This window comes from Phragmites australis, chromosome 21, assembly GCF_958298935.1.
Source record: "Phragmites australis chromosome 21, lpPhrAust1.1, whole genome shotgun sequence".
NCBI classification, from domain to species: domain Eukaryota; kingdom Viridiplantae; phylum Streptophyta; class Magnoliopsida; order Poales; family Poaceae; genus Phragmites; species Phragmites australis.
In genome coordinates this window covers 5,743,932-5,760,373 of record NC_084941.1, presented here as the reverse complement: position 1 = coordinate 5,760,373, position 16,442 = coordinate 5,743,932, and the positions used below count along the sequence as shown (strand labels likewise).

General features: G+C 47.4%; 2 protein-coding genes across 3 annotated transcripts; both read right to left on the bottom strand.

Moving 5' to 3' along the window:
- Positions 1-4,727: 4,727 nt before the first annotated feature.
- LOC133903730 (pentatricopeptide repeat-containing protein At1g09820-like) lies at positions 4,728-7,727 on the bottom strand. 2 transcript variants are annotated; one of them, XR_009907333.1, is made up of 3 exons: positions 5,963-7,727; positions 5,420-5,505; positions 4,728-5,321 (listed from the first exon to the last, which is right to left on the bottom strand). XR_009907333.1 is itself a non-coding variant. In XM_062345171.1 (2 exons), exon 1 carries the CDS (start codon positions 7,688-7,690, stop codon positions 5,966-5,968), a length of 1,725 nt encoding a protein of 574 aa, XP_062201155.1. In that variant the 5' UTR covers positions 7,691-7,727; the 3' UTR covers positions 4,728-5,321; positions 5,963-5,965. The 2 variants fall into 2 exon arrangements, 1 of the variants encoding a protein (XP_062201155.1); XM_062345171.1 differs by lacking the exon at positions 5,420-5,505.
- A 5,528-nt stretch (positions 7,728-13,255) lies between these two features.
- LOC133902900 (uncharacterized) lies at positions 13,256-16,108 on the bottom strand. Its single transcript, XM_062344222.1, has 2 exons — positions 14,862-16,108; positions 13,256-13,688 (listed from the first exon to the last, which is right to left on the bottom strand). The coding sequence occupies exons 1-2, from the start codon at positions 15,795-15,797 to the stop codon at positions 13,653-13,655; spliced, it is 972 nt and encodes a 323-aa protein (XP_062200206.1). The 5' UTR covers positions 15,798-16,108; the 3' UTR covers positions 13,256-13,652.
- Positions 16,109-16,442: the final 334 nt, after the last annotated feature.

The following is a 16,442-nucleotide window of genomic DNA, read 5'->3' as shown; positions in this document are numbered from 1 at the left end:
ATTGGTATCTTTCATGTGCCATGATTCAATCTATATGATAAATCCTCATTGTTATCAATAACAAGTGCATATATCTCACAAGTATTCAACACTTATATACACACTTTTAGGAGTAGTATATCCTATAGGTTGTGATTCTGAAACTAACATATGTTCTAAGTTGTATCTCTTATAGTCTCATGGAGCAATCAACATGTCATCAAAGGTATACAATGTTTAAATGTTTCAATTGGTATCATTGTCAAATCTTTTATTCATTTAAGCTACCTCCATGCATAGTATAGCTTAAACGTCCTATCGTGACATATTATTTAGTTGTGCATATGGTTCTTTCTTATCATATGTATGCAGACATATAGGGGGAGTTCAGACTATATTATGTGAGTTTCTTTAGTTATGATCCATATGTTTTCATAGCCTACAATTTGTATCATTCATTTGTAGTGATATCCATACAATTGGTATCCTTTTAATTGGATCATGATTTGTGAATCTCTCTTCCATGTACTCTAATATTTTTTTCCTTTGAGTTCAATATGTGCATATAGCCTTTTTGGGAGATTATTGATAAATGGGGAGAATTTTGATGACCAAAGCAAGATGCAAGTTGCAAGATGAACATTGTGGAGGAGAGAAAAAGAAGAAGCTCTTGCATAGGTCAATCAAGGGAGATAGTGTCGATGAAGAAAGGGGGGAGCCACGACAAAAGAGGGCTAAGTGGTAAGAACATGCATCTAAGCGATATTGTAAGATTTTGTGTTCGCTTATGATCTTTACATTTTGTATCATTTATTATTTTTGCCACTTGTTTTGGTTGTGTTGTCATCAATCACCAAAAAGAGAAAGATTATAACGAAAATAGCTCTATTAGACCATGATTGTGATTTTGATGATTAATGACAACATAGTCAATGAGACTAACATGTTTGTCAAGAATATATGTTAGTAGATCTCATGGATGCAATACATGTAGAAGCCACCACAGCCGGAATAAAGTTGATCTGAATTAGAGAAGTCCCAGGAAGATTTGCCTCACCGGATGGTCCGATCCTCTGAGTGTTGAACTCATCAGAGCATATTTGACAAAGGGGCAAAGAGGCCTGAAGACCCCCACCAGAAGGTCCGGTGATTAGTAAGTGTGCTCACCGGAGCAATTCTTCTAGAGAAGGGTGACATGCTGAAGAATCAAGGCTAAGCCTCACCAGATATTCTGGTGATCAAAGCATGGCAACACCGGATTATTTTTTACCAGAAGGCAGAATGAAACAACCCACTGGATAGTGCAATGATTAGAAGAAGATACACACTGGAGCATTTCCACTAGAGAAGGTTACAGCCGTGGAAGATCGAAGATCAACACGTTGGAAGGTCCGGTGATGAAGCAAGACTACACCGAATAATACACCAGACAATGAACGGTGCAAAGAGGCAGAATGAAGTTCAAGGCATCATATAGTCTGGTGATAAAGTGATGTGCACCGGATTTTAACACCGGAGCAATTTACACAGAGAGGATGCAGTTAGCTTGAATAGCTTAGCATAACTCACCGGATAGTCTGGTGATGGAGATGAAGTATACACCAGAGTGTCTGGTATTCACAAAGGCTTGAATGGGGTTCCAACAGTTAGTTCATGAGAGTGTACTCACCGGATGATTCGGTGTTAGTACTAGTGTTCTCACCGGATCATCCGGTGTTAACAAATTTTCTGAGCCGTTGGGTTAACGGCTAGCGCGTGAGTTTGAGGCTATAAATACCCACCCACTCGTTCATTTGAAGGTGCTGGAGTCCAGAGAAGTTCATTATACCTGAGAAGACATACAAGCCACCAAAGTGCTTAAAGTAATTATCCAGGGTAATTAAGCACAAGATTAGAGAGTGTTTAGTGCTTGTAGGCCTAGAGAGAGTATTGCTAGGTGATTGCCCTAGAGAGTGGATCAAGAAGTGATCCAACCTTGTACTAAGTGGTATGCCAGCACCTTGTAGTCTTAGTGACTCGCCGGTAAGCTTGTTGACCCTCCGACTTAGTGTGCAGCGGCAACGAGAAGCGTGTATGGGGGACGCGGAGACCCTTGCTTTGGTGGCCCAAGCTCCAAAGTGATCACGGCGGTAAGGAACCAGAAGAGAGGTGAAGGTATAGGTGATGTCCTAAGATGGGTGTGAATTAGGACACTTAAAACTATTTCGGCTCCAAAAATAACATAAGATGAACCTATATCAAATTTATCTAGATGTGCTCTAGGTTTATCTAGTGTGTCTACTCTACCCATCAAAGCGCTTGCAACATATTTAAGAAGGTAAATTACAAGAATGTAAATGCAGAAACGTAAATAAGGTAGAGAGAGCAAACTCGGTAGAAGGATTTTTTTTCCCATGGTATTGATGGCATGAGTGTCACCCCTAGTCCACATTGAAGCTCCACAAAGGATATGCTCTCGATCGGCACCTGGTCACAGCTCTTGAGCCACAAAGTCACAAAGACAAGGCTTCTACGCGGATGAGCCACTAAGCCACCAAGTAAAGGTCTCACCATTAGCATCTCTTCCGGATCCTTGCCGCCGTGATCACTTCGGAGCTTGAGCCACCAAGACAAGGGTCTTCGCGTCCCCGCACAATCACCTTGCCATCGCTCCACACCAAGTCGAAGGGTAAAAAAGCTTGCTGGTGAGTCACCAAGACTCCAAGGTGTCGACGTACCACTTGGTACAAGGTTGGATTACTCATTGATCCACTCTCTAGGCAGAAATCACTTAGCAACACTCTCTCTAGGCCTATAAGTACTAATCACTCACTAATTTTGTGTTTAATCGCCTTGGATAATCAATTTAAGCACTTTGGTGGCTTTGATGTCTTCTCAGATGTACATAAACTTCTCTGGACTCCAGCAGCATGCCGTACTTCAAATGATCGAGTGGACGGGTATTTATAGCCTCAAACCCGCGTACTAGTTGTTAACCCAACGGCTCAGAAAAGTTGTTAACACCGGATGATCCGGTGAGAATAATAGTACTAACACCGGATCATCCGGTGAGTACACTCTCACAAACTAGCTATTGGAACCCCACTCAAGCCTCTGTGAACACCAGACACACCAGTATATACTTCATCTCTATCACCGGACTATCTGGTGAGTATATACTTTGCATCCGAGCAAACTGCATCTTCTCTGTGTAAATTGCTTTGGTGTAAGCATCCGGTGCACATCATTTCATCACCGAACTATCCAGTGAGTTAACTTCAGCCAACCGAGCCAATGCAACCCTCTCTAGAAATAATATTCTGGTGTGCATAGCCTTCATCACCGGACCATCCGATGCGTTGAACTTTGTTCTGCCTCTTTGTATTATTCATTATCCGGTGTGTGCAACACATTGATCACCGGACCATCCGGTGCTTTGATCTTCAACTTCAATTGCTGTAACCTTCTCTGGACAAAATACTCTGGTGTGTATCTTCTTTGATCACCGGACCTTTTGGTGAGGTCTTTAGGTCTCTCTCTCCTTTGTCAAATATACTCCGGTGAGTTCAACACCCAGAGCACCGAACCATCCGGTGAGGCAAATCTTCCTAGGATTTCTCCAATTCAGTCCAACTTTGTCCCGGCTACGATGGTTTTTTTTATGTATTACATCCATGAGACCTACTAACATATATTCTTGACAAATATGTTAGTCACATTGACTATATTGTCATTAATCACTAAAATTACAATCATGACCTAGTAGGGTCATTTTCAACATAAAGAGGTTAGTAGTGAAACCTTACCTTGCTGAATTTGTGGTTCATCTGGTGGAGGCGAGGTCTTGTTTTTGTGTGCCTCAAGAGCCGTGGTCGGATGCCAACCGAGAGTATATCCTTTGTGGATCTCCAACATAGACTAGGGATGGCATTCATACCATCGATACCACAGGATAAAAATCTTTTGTGCTAAGTTTGCTCTCTCTATCTCATTTACGTTTTCGTATTTGAATTCTTACAATTTACCTTTCAAGTGCTTTGATCGGTAAAGTAGATACACTAGATAAACCTAAAGCACATATAGATAGAAATTGATATAGATTTATCTTATGTAATTTTGGAGCACAATAAATTCTGTGTCATAATTCACCCCTCCCTCTTAAGACGTCACTGATTTCTTCAACACACACATACGACATTGTGCTTCTAGCTTCTTTCTCCGGGCACACGAGCGCAGCATAGCAACCAACGGTTGTATTAGGCACATGAGGTACCGAAAACACATTTTTGATGAATGAGGTGAAGAATACACTTGTTATATTTACAAATACGGCTACAAATTGTCTATTTTTGCAATATACAGTGTGTATGTTGTCTATTTTTATATTTTTGCTGTTGTTTTGACAATACGGGACCAATGCTAGTAGATGATGGTTGACTTTGGTTTGCTTTGGCTCAAGGAGACAAGGAGTGTGTCCTTTATGTTTTTTGTTTGCTGCTTAAAATTGGAACTTTATGGTGGTAATTATCCATTTGGGCCATCTATTTTATGTGATTATTGAGGAGGTATTACTGTGAGTTGCTTCACTTGTGAGATTTGAGCTTAAAAATTGCCCTTTGCAGCATCCAGATTATTAATTGAACTAGGCGGTCAGTTCATGACAAAATGGAGCAAGGTGTGCCTTTCACTATCAGATGCAACTGTAGAATTCTAGTGCACTACGAAATAAGCAGGCTTTGTCAATTGTTGCCGCAGAGGGTTACTAGAGCAGACACAAACGAAACCACAATACTTGTCAGTTGAGAACAATGGCACAAATAGTTAAATACATAAGCCAAGCCACAAAGGGTTACTACTGACTAGAGCAGACAAACGAAACCACATCAAGGTGCAGTGTTGCTGGGATGGAGCTATTTACAAGACGGATATACCAGCGGCAGTTTTTCCCAAAGGAAATACCAAAAGCTCCATTTCTCATGAAGATTATTACTTCAAATGCGGAATGATGTGACATTTGATCGCAACTACCATCGGAGTTGGCTACTAGCATCATGATATGTGTGTTGAGCAACGACCTCATGGACCATGCATCTTGTAAGAGTCACGCAGGTGGCTCATATATGTTTTATGGAAACCGACTAAACATGTGTGTTGAGCAACGACCTCATGGACCATGCATCTTGTAAAGAGTCACGCAGGTGGCTCATATATGTTTTATGGAAACCGACTAAACAAACAGCTGTGCGGTATCCAGTGAAAAGAAATGCCAGATGGCTTTTAAAATGCCTTCATTCCAGTGCCCACAACATGGCCAATCTTCTACCCAGGGCAAGTGAATAATTTCATCAGATTATTTGTGCCCCCTGCAAACCAAACAAAATGGGTCAGTAACCTTGACGCAATAGTTGTAATGTCATTACTCAAAGAAACTCAAAAAAGTGAATCTTGGTAGACATAATACCGGGCTAGCATCCTCAGATCCATATAGGTCGTAAGATGAAGTTGGACAAATGTTTGCGTCCAGTCCTCAAGTCCTTAGCGTTCTGTCTGATGTCCAAAAAAGAAGCACAGGAACATCTCATGCTAAATTCTATTCTGAAATGACACAATAAATGCTATCCGAATATTTTTCTTGTATTGATATGCATAATCAGGTGGTCAAGTTTGCTGGTTTGCTTCGTTTTACTTCTTTTAATGCAAATACTCCATGTACACCTAAACATTGGTGGACTCACAACAGTTAACTGACTATGTAGTAGTTGGAGCGGATGCACAATTGACAACAGAGCTATACCTATTGGATAGATCCACTCCTACAATACACTACACTACAGGTGAACCAAATGACCACATCCAAACCTAGACAACGCAAAACATGACCTAGCAGAAATAAGGATCACAATTCCTAATCTCAACAAGTAATCAACTTATGTTGTTTTGCTTTGTTTGCTATGTATAAGCAAGTTTTAACAAGCTATATTTTTTAAACATTACAAGAACATACCTTTCAGGAAGATGTCAAGTTTTTAGAAGCATCCGTTGCATAACCTCTTATATCAGGTATGAAACCTTTTTCTATCATGCCCGCATTGATTATTTCATAAGTGACCCCATTTGGAACTAGACCTTTCTCCAACATCTCATTCAGGAGCTCATTAGCCTCCTCCATCTTCCCCATTCTGCAGAAGTACTTGAGCAACACATTGTAAGTGACTACATTCGCCCGTTTCTTACCTTTCTCCATCCTACCCCTAATTTCATGGGCAGACCTAATGTCCCCCTTCTCACAAAACCCATTTATTATGGTATTGTAGGCCAGATGCTTTGGCTCCAAACCAACCTCCAACATCTCATCCAAGAGCTTTACTGCTTTCCGGATCTCACCTTTGCAACACAGAGCACCGATGAGTACATCATAAGTGACAAGATCTGCTTTCACACCTTTCTCCCTCATCTCATCGAGAAGGACAGAAACACTCCGCCAATCCCCACTACTGCTAAACCCTGTTATCAAGCAATTATATGTTTTAACATTTGGACTAATCCCTTTTCCTGCCATTGCCTCCTTCACCGCCACAGCCTCCTTCATCTTTCCAAGACGGCGATATCCATCGACCAAGATACTGTAAGTAACTACATCAGGTTTCACATCCCTCCGTGCCATACCATCAATCCAATCCTCGGCATCCACCATCATACCCTTCTTGCAAAACCCATTCAGCACATTGTTCAGGGTGGACACATTGCATGCCAGACCCAACTCCTCCATCTCCTCCACCAGCTTCACCCCTTCCTCCACCTTCCCCTCGCCACAGAGCCCCGAAACTAGTGAATTGTATGTCACCACATTCGCAGCAATCCCCTGCTGCTTCATCTCCTCAAAGACCCTCACCGCAGCCGTAATGTTCGGCTCCTTGCAATACCCATTAATCAGCACATTGAATGTCACCACATTCGGGGAGATCCCGGTTTCGACCATCTCCTTCAAGAGCACATCGACATGGTACATCTTCCCAGCTCGGCCCCTCTTGCAGTACCCGCCGATGAGAGTATTGTACGTGACCACCGAGGGAGCCAGCCCCCACGCCCTGATGTCCTTGGCGACATCGCCGGCCTTGCGGAGCTGCCCGGCCTTGCAGAGGCCAGAGATAACGGTGTTGAAGGTGAACAGGTCCGGCGACACGCGCCGCCGCAGCGCCACCCTGAAGGCCCTCTCGGCGAGGTCGACCCGGTCGGCGCCGACGAGGGCGGCGAGCAGGGCGTTCACGGAGAAGGCCGAGGGGCGGTGGCGCGGGTGGTCGGCGCCCGCGAGGAGGAAGGCCTCGTAGGCCGCGAGAGGCTGGGAGGCCCTGGCGAGCGCGAGGACGAGCATGTCGGCGACGAGCGGCGCGGAAGGGGACGAGGAGGGAAGGGCGCGGAGGACGGAGGCCGGGGAGTGGAGGCGCGCGGCGGCTAGGGCGTGGAGCTCGGAGCGGAGGAGCGGGTGGAGCCCCCCGTGGGAGGCGAGGCGGGCCAGGAGGAGCGCGTGGAGCCGGAGCGGCAGCGGCGCGCGGAAGCGGGCGCGCGACCAGCGCGCGAGGGAGACGAGGTGGGGCAGCGGAGGGAGCGGCGCGGTGCTGAGGAGGAGGAATAGGACGCGGTGCGCGGCTCCAGCGGTGGACGCGCCCGCGAGCGCCTCAACGCGGTCGAAGCGGCCCGCTGCGAGGTGCGCGAGCAGCGTGGCGAGCGGCATGGGGATTGGGGGAGGGGTGGTTGGGCTCTCGGGGACGAATTGAGATACTCTACATTTACCTAGTAGTCATCGTGCTACAGTATATTTAACAGTAAAACGTGAGTGGTGCTATAGTAATTTATAGAGAATCACTGTAGCACGGGAACTGTACAGAATCGCTGTAGCAACTTCATTGTAGCACATACACTGTAACATAGCACACCGATGAGCACATTATAAGTGACAAGGTCTACTTTCACACCTTTCTTCCTCATCTCATCGAGAAGGCCAGAAACACTGCTAATTCTCACTACCGTTAAACCTTGTTATCCAGCAATTATATATTTTAACATTTGGACTAATCCTTTTTCCTGACATTGCCTCCTTCACCGCTACAGCCTCCTTCATCTTTCCAAGATGACAATATCCATCAACCAAGATACTGTAAGTAACTACATCAGATTTCACATCCCTCCTTACCATACCTTCAGTCCAACCCTCATCATTCACCATCATACCCGCCTTGCAAAACCCATTCAGTACATTGTTCAGGGTGGACACATTGCATACCAACCCCAACTCCTCCATCTCCTCCACCAGCTTCACCCCTTCCTCCACCTTCCCCTCGCCATAGCCCCGAAACAAGTGAATTGTATGTCACCATATTTGCAGCAATCCCTTGTTGCTTGTTGGTGTCTCGGATCTTTTCCGTGCGCTCATGACCACACGAAAGGAGACGCACGACCACTCCTCGCAACCACGTGACCATAGAACGACCACTCCACGAGTGGTCCTCGACCACTCAAGCTAAACTAGAGACCACTCACGAGGATGTGCGACTACTGCGACTACTCGCACGACCACTTTGATGAACTAGTCGGAGGAACACAGGAAGCACTCAGATGTGAGAGAGAAAGATTTTTGTGCCACACAACCACCGTGACTTTTCGGTTTTGTTCCTCTTCTTATTTATAGACTCTTACAGACATACCCTTACATGCGACCCATACTCCGCAACTTGCGCTGCATCGCACATCGCAGCTAACGTGGGGCACAAAAGTCGCTATGACGTGACGCAAGTCATGTCCCACGTCTCAGTCCTATACTTACTCGCATATCCCTGATGCAAGCAAGGAAACATACGTTTGACTCAAAACACAAAAGAAAAGATAAGATACTGACACCAACAAGTTATTATATTCTAACATTCTTCCCCTAATCTTATTGTGACTTTTTGATCTTGACCACGCCAATCTTTGCATGAAGCTCCTAGAACTGAACGCGGCCGAGTGGTTTGGTGAGGATGTCCGTGAGTTGCCGTTCGGATTTAGCGAACTCGAGGTCGATATGTCCTCCAGCGACACAATCACGTATGAAGTGATATCGGGTGTCAATGTGCTTGCTCCTGTCATGGCGGACTGAGTTCTTGATGAGTGAGATAGCAGACTTGTTGTCCACCATCAATGTCGGTGCTTAGAGCTCTTCGCTGGTGATCTCGCACAGCAACCGAGCGAGCCAAACTCCCTGGCAAGCCGCTGTAGCCGCAACTATGTACTATGCTTCGCATGTGGAGAGTGTGACCACTCTCTACTTCTGCGATTTCCAGGAGATGGGATTGTGGCCGAGGAGGAAGAGAATGTCGGTCGTGCTCTTACGGCCATCAAGATCACCAGCCATGTCACTGTCGCTATACCCTGTCAGCGCGAGTGCGACCCCTCCTACCTTCTTGTAGACAATGTCGTACCCGCGAGTACCAGCCACGTAGCGGAGGAGATGCTTGACCATCGCGTAGTGATCTTCACGCGGATCCTCCATGTACCAGCTGACATACCCCATGGCGAACGCGATGTCGTGTGTGCACCAGATAGCGCATACCACTACAATGATCTAGTAGTGTGTCGCATCAACTGGTGGTGTCGTGCTTGCCTTGGAGAGTTTCAACCGCTCCTCCAACGGCGCATGACATGGGTTGCACCCCTCCATACTGCTCCTCTCTAGGAGCTTGCTAGCGTAAGCGCTTTGGCAAAGCGCAATACCGCCTTCACCCTAACTCACCTCAATGCCAAGGTAGTAGGTGAGCAGACCAAGGTCACTCATGTGGAACATTGACATCATCTCTCGCTTGAACTTGTCAATATCGACATGGCTTGACCCGGTGATGATTAAATCATCAACATACACGCCCACGACCAGCAGACTAGGTCCAACGTGGCACGTGTACAGAGCATGCTCACTGGCACACTTGATGAAGCCCAGCGATATGAGGCTTTGCTTCCAGCTTGGTGTTCCAGGCACAGGGCACTTGGCGCAGCCGGTACAGAGCCTTGTGCAACCTCAGCACCTTGTGCTCTTGATGCTCGATGATGAACCCCGGTGATTGCGGCACGTAGACCTCCTCGACGAGCTCCCTGTTCAAGAATGCGGACTTCACATCTATGTGGTGGACAGACCAGTCCTTATGCGCCTCTAGTGCTAACACAGTGCGCACCGATTCCATCCACGCAACGGGTGCAAAGATTTCCTCGAAGTCGATGCCCTTGTGCTAAACGTAACCTTTCGCCACAAGTCACAGCTTGTGCTTCACCAGCTCACCCTTCTCATCACACTTGACCTCAAACACCCATTTCAACCCGATCGGCTGACGTCCAATCGGTGGATCGACGAGCTCCCATGTCTCATTGTCTTCAATCGACCGCATCTCCACCAGTATCACGTGACGCTAGCACGGCTCACGCTCCGCCTTGGAGAAGGTGGTCGGCTCCTCTGCACTCACTAAGGCAACTTGTGCTCATCGAGTTCTCGGGTTGCCTGCCCATGTGGTGTGGAGTTGCCCAGGATGTCCTCAACGGTGCAGAAACGGAGCGGCCCATCATCGTGCTCGGCGTCGAGGTACTAGTCACCATCGGTCGGTGGCGTGACGAAGCGAGTCGATGCAGGTCGCCCCGGTGTCGCAACAGGCAGACTGGTCGTGGCCGCTCGTCGCTCCGGTGTCCTAGCAGGCGGACTGGTCGTCGCTCCCAGACACATGGTCGCACCTGGTGGACCTGTGGTCGCAGCAGGCCAATTCGTGGTCGTCGCGCTAGCTAGAGCCTCCTTCACAGCCTCGGATCTCCGGCACTCTTCATACTCGATGGTGAAGTTGTTGTTGAGTCCTGTGGTCGTTGACTCATCTGTCGTCGACCAGTCCCAGCACCTCCTCTTGTTGAAGATCACGTCACGGGAGACGTGAACGCAGTGTGCTCAGGGGTCAAATAGTCTATACGCCTTGGTCCCCGGCTCGTACCCAAGGAACACCATTGGAACACTGCGATCATCAAGCTTCCGCAGGTTCGGCTTGGTCACCTTGACATGCGCCACGCAACCAAACGTGTGCAAGAATGAGACATCGGGCTTCCGCCCATGCCAAGCCTCGAACGGGGTCATGCCGCTCAGACTCTTGGTTGGCGACCGGTTAAGGAGGAAGACCGATGTGGTCACTGCTTCTCCCCAAAACATCGCTGACATCTTCTTTGCCTTGAGCAGATAGCATGCCATCCTGACGATGGTCTGGTTGCACCGTTCCACAACACCATTCTGATGTGGGGAGTAGGGTGCTGTGAGGTGGTGCTCGACTCCCTGCTCGGCGCAGTATTGCCTGAACTCAACCGAGGTGAATTCACCACCCTGATCAGTTCACAGTACTCGCAGTCGCCGCCCGGTCTCCGTCTTGACGCGCGACAGGAACTTTTTGATCGTCATGGCTGCCTCGTCCTTGCTGGTCAACAAATGCAACCACATGTAGCGGTTATGGTCGTCCACCAACAACAGGAAGTAGCGCAGCCCGCCGTTCGTCGGTGGAATGATGGGCCTGCACAGATCATTGTGCACGAGATCTAGAAGACCCTCAACGGTAGTTGGCTTTTTGCGAGAACGCAGCACATCGTTTCTTGCCAGCAAGACAGCTGTCACAGACTTCTCCAACGTGGTCGATCGCCAGTAAACCGAGCACCATCCCATGGAGCACTAGCTTCTTCAGCGCATCGAAGTGCAGATGACTGAAACGGGCATGCCAGAGCCACACCTCATCATCGTGCTATGCGACTAGGCACACCGACTGCGTGATGTTCAGCCTCATCATGTAAAGTTGGTTCTTGGAGCGTGTTACCTTGGTGAGAAGACTGCGCTTCCGATCACGGATCCACAACACTCCCCTGTTGATCAGCACTTGGCAGCCTCGCTTGTCAAGCTGACCAATGCTGATGATGTTGCTTTTCGGCTTGGGGATGAAGTAGACATCCGTGACGGCGCAGTGCTCGCCGTTCTTGCACTTGAACAACACCATGCCACTGCCTCGAATGTCAACGATGGAGCCATCCCCGAACTTGACCTAACCGACAATACCGATGTCAAGCTCCACGAATGTGTCACCGTCGCGAGTCATGTGGTTGCTGGCTCCAGTGTCTAGGTACCACACACCGCTTTGGCTCTTTCCTTCGCAACCAAGGTTCACCTACGCGCGCATCTCATCGAGCTCAACGCACCCAGGGTACCTCAATTCCGTCGAGTCGGTGAGGGCGCATGCATGCGCCATCAATAGGATCGACTCATCATCGTCACCCTGCACGTGGTGTGCTTGCTCGTTGGGCTTCGGTTGCCGGCAATCCTTGGCCTAATGGCCAAGTTTGTCACAATTTTGGCACTTGTCATTTCTGACATCACGCCTAAACTCTTGCTTGCCATCGCAGCTGTTGGAGTCGCCGTTCTTCCAGCTCGGCTTTTTGCCGCGGCGTCCACAGCCACCACCTTTGCCAGAGTAGGAGGATCCCTCTCCAGGCTGTCGATCCTTTTGCCGTGCTATCCATTCCGCATCGGTGAACAGGAGTTGCCTGCTCGCATTTATCATGCAGCGGTCCTCGACTGCCTTCAACCGATGAGTACTGGAGGCCAGGCTTTGAGGTGCCGTGGCGGTGGGTGAAGCGGCGAAACCCCATAGCCACGTTCCCCATCGACTTTGCGGTGCTCGAGATCCGTGACGAGCATCACAACACCGTCGTGACAGCTATCTAGGTGCTCGGCCGTGTCTGGGACATGCATGTCGATGCCAGCTACTCTTGGGGCGTCATGTCGTCGGATCAGCCATCATGGTGTGGGAAGTTGTTCATCGCCATGTGCGTTCAAAGTGTAGGGGGAGGGAGGGGGAGAAAAGGAGGTGGTGTGCAACCCGAAGAGTAATTATTCTTCCACTACTAAGGGGAAGAAGCTTTTGTTGCAGGTGCACGACTTTTTGCCCTATGCTCTCCGCCTCTCCCTGTCCGGATCTCGACCACCACCGCCTCACCAACTCCTAGCGATCCAGCCTTTCCTATAGTACGGATGTGGGTAACCCGTCAAGTACCCATTATTCGTACAGGTACGAGTGCGAAGAAATATTGTACTCGTAGATAAGTATGGGTATTGTAATAAGCGTTTTTTTTTTCGACACGGATGACACTATCCGGAGGATCCAGACCTATTGCCATCCCTAAGAGTGGTTCGGGACGAGCTCACGCTGCCTGTCCGCAAAACACGGATGGAGGCAAGTAGCCCCAACTGTAGGAGAGGCAACAGAGAGGCTTTTGCTTTCGTTACAGAAGTAAACATTTGCGTACCAACAACAATTCAACATAGGGTATTGCTTTGGCCCCAGAAGCAATACTGTGCGTGCTCTCGTGTTGTACATATACCATGGGCGTCTTGTGTGCATTACAAATTGCCCATCAGAACTCCGATACAGACATATACCATGGGCGCCATGCTGTGTTTTATGTGTGCAGCGTGCTGAATCCTGAAGTTGCGAAGCAGGCCAGAGCTGAAGGCGTGAAGCAGGAGAACGACGAGCACATGGAGACTTGGTGCAAACGAGTGGGCGAGAGGCGTGTCCTTCAGCCGCTACTCGTGTATCTCTCTGCCAGTTTTGCACAAATGGAAATTGTTGGCGCTATGACTCGCGCGGACAGTTGAAGGATCAGGGAGACCGATCATGTTGTACCACCAGTGTATTCTGCAAATGAAGGTGAAAGTAGTGAAACATGTGTTGTTGCCATCATGAAATTTTAACTTACGATTACTCCCATTGCTAAGGTTAGATTGACACATGTGTTTCGTTTTAACTGTGGAGCAGCATTCCTGTACAAGTCACACCTACATGATATATGCGGCATCATAAGCGAGCAGGCTAAGGTACCCAAAACCAAAGACCTCAGCGACACTATGTTGGATAGAACAACACCCTGACTTTTTGCTTCTCTATGTGGTGGTGTATTTTCTATAGTTAGCATTCAATCAAATGGGAACCATTACCACGAGCATTTGAATTTGGCAACAATGAAACAACATATATTTGCTTCTAAAAGCTTGGCCACAAAAAACAGCAGAAGGGGTATAAATATGTAAATATGTTCTTACAAAGAAAGCACATTTTTCCACAGATGAACAAAACAACACCACCTCAGCAAGAAATTAAATATATCGTCATTTAGACTAACTGTAAACTGCAAACTTCTCGGATGAAATTTTTGCAGGTATAGGGTAAGGAGCAGAAATGTCAGATTTTGAAAGGCACAAATTCCACCAGATTAATTTGTATAAGTGATGGGTTTTCCTTAAAAAAAAAAGGTGGTGGGTCTTACAGGATGAAGTAAGGAAAATGTTCGTATTTTCATGCTTGAGATAGTACACTTCAAGATGTTTTAGCACCGTTTTAGCGGTTTCACTTATTACTAAGGTGAGAAAAGATGATCGGTACCTAAAGTTTGTCCTTTTCTTTTCTAGCGAAACTCTGTTTATTTTCTTATCAAAGAAAAAACAGAAAGGGGCCTGATAAAACAACAGTAAATAGCACATACACACGAACACAGATATCTCAATGTCTTCCATAAAGAAACTGCAACTAATTTTCACTAGGTAACTTCTTTTGTTCCATTTTGCATTTTCGAGGTTCAATGCTTAGCTTGTCAAAAAATTCAGTTGCATATGAATTGACACACTTGAGTATCAAACAATGAATTTGAACTACTTCCGTACACTGTACTCGACATTATATGCAATGCTGTGAGGCAAAATGGATACTAGATGAAAACTTACAGAAACTCTACTCAATCGCAGCATCATCACATCAAAGAAATTCAACAGTATATAAATAAAAGAGGTTCAGGAATACATAATTAAGAAATACCTTTGTTGGCTTTCTTTGCTTCAGTTTCACCTTCACATCAACTCCATTTTCAATTATTGCATGCAACACAACCTCAATTTTCCCTTCGATCCTATCCCCTTTCCTTGGTGTATACACTGCATTGTGAATATCGTCCTCTATTGCACGCTTCGCAAGAACTGCGCCAACAGCTGCACATGCTTTCATACCCTTACCCTTCCTTGAACCCAGATCAAACTTCATGTCCTTCGATATGGAGTGCGCAACCGCCACCACCCTGCTGGTCACTCGGTGCACAAAGCAAGCACGCACCGACCCCTTCGTGACGTGTATATCTAGACAGAAAGGGTGGTGGTAAGGATCGGTCATCTGGTTGAATGTTGGAACTCGTTCCCGCTTCACCTCAACCATGTCGTCCTCACGTACTGCACGCTTCGCCTTCAGCTTTGGAACATTGGAAGAAACAGATTTAACAGGCTCCACCTTCTTGCACTCCTTTGGGTTCTTGGAATTGGCTTTATTCTTCTTCCTACTGCGGATAAAAGGCACATTGTTCTCCTCAAACTCCCTGGAGCCCCTGTCCAGCTTGTAGAAGAGCTTCTTGCGGTGCCTCATGTCGTCTATCTCATCATCCGAGTCGTGCAATTCATCATCCTCATGTTGCTCGAAGCCATCTGGGCACTCTTTGCCCCGTGCAGGGTCCAAGGAGAAGCCGAATGACGCAGACCAGAGGTCGCAGTCAACCACATCGATGCGGAAGCCAGAGCCAAGGGGGTCGGAGCTGGCGCAAGGCAAGCTTTGTGGAACCTGGCCTTGCGCAGGTAGAGACCGGCGCGGCGGCGCGGCCGACGGGAGGATGGAGAGAAAGCGGCAGAGGAAGAGAATGCAGGACATCTGCGGAGGCAGCAGAGGTGAGCACCGCCGCCGCGTTTGGAGAAGCAGCTGCCGTAGGGACATTTCGGCAAATACCTTGTGGGCGAGCTGGTTGTGTCTTCTCAAACCCTGCAACCGTCTTCACTACTCCGAGTAGTTAAACGAAGGTGTGGACGGCCGGTGGCGGTGGAGGCCTGGCCTAGGTTTCCAGAGGAAAAAACTAACTGGCGGCGCAGAGCACAGCGGCTCCGTTCACCGGTGGGGCAGAGCGGTCGGAGCCGGAGTAGAGGCGAGGAGACGCGCCCGGGTCCCGATGTTGTGTGGGCCTGGTGGCACTAGCTCATTCGCTCTAGTTAACGAATTGAATGGGCTTAGTGGCCCATGAAGGACCGGCCCATGGAGACCCGGTCGAGCCCTAAATATAAGATTTTTTATTTATATATATTTTTATCTAAAAAGTAAAATTATGTGACTATTTTGAAAATTAAAAAATAAGTTTTTCTCGTCCGTTTAGTGAGCAAGAAGTAAAAATCGCCCATCCACCGATCAAGAAGTCCAAAAATCATAGAAATGTCGTGTTTATTTTAAAGTTTAAGAGCGTGGAACGCAATATTTTTATGATTTTTGAATATCTCACCTGATGGATGGACAATTTTTGAACTTTTTGCCCGATGGATGGGTGATAAGTTCTTCTAATGGGCGAGATACTCTTATTTTTGCAAATTTCCA

Coding starts and splice junctions, on each gene's coding strand:
- LOC133903730 (XM_062345171.1), bottom strand. CDS start 7,690: ATGCCGCTCGCCACGCTGCTCGCGCACCTCGCAGCGGGCCGCTTCGAC.
- LOC133902900 (XM_062344222.1), bottom strand. CDS start 15,797: ATGTCCCTACGGCAGCTGCTTCTCCAAACGCGGCGGCGGTGCTCACCT. Junction 13,689..14,861: donor AGCAAAGAAAGCCAACAAAG/GTATTTCTTAAT, acceptor CTTCATTTGCAG/AATACACTGGTGGTACAACA.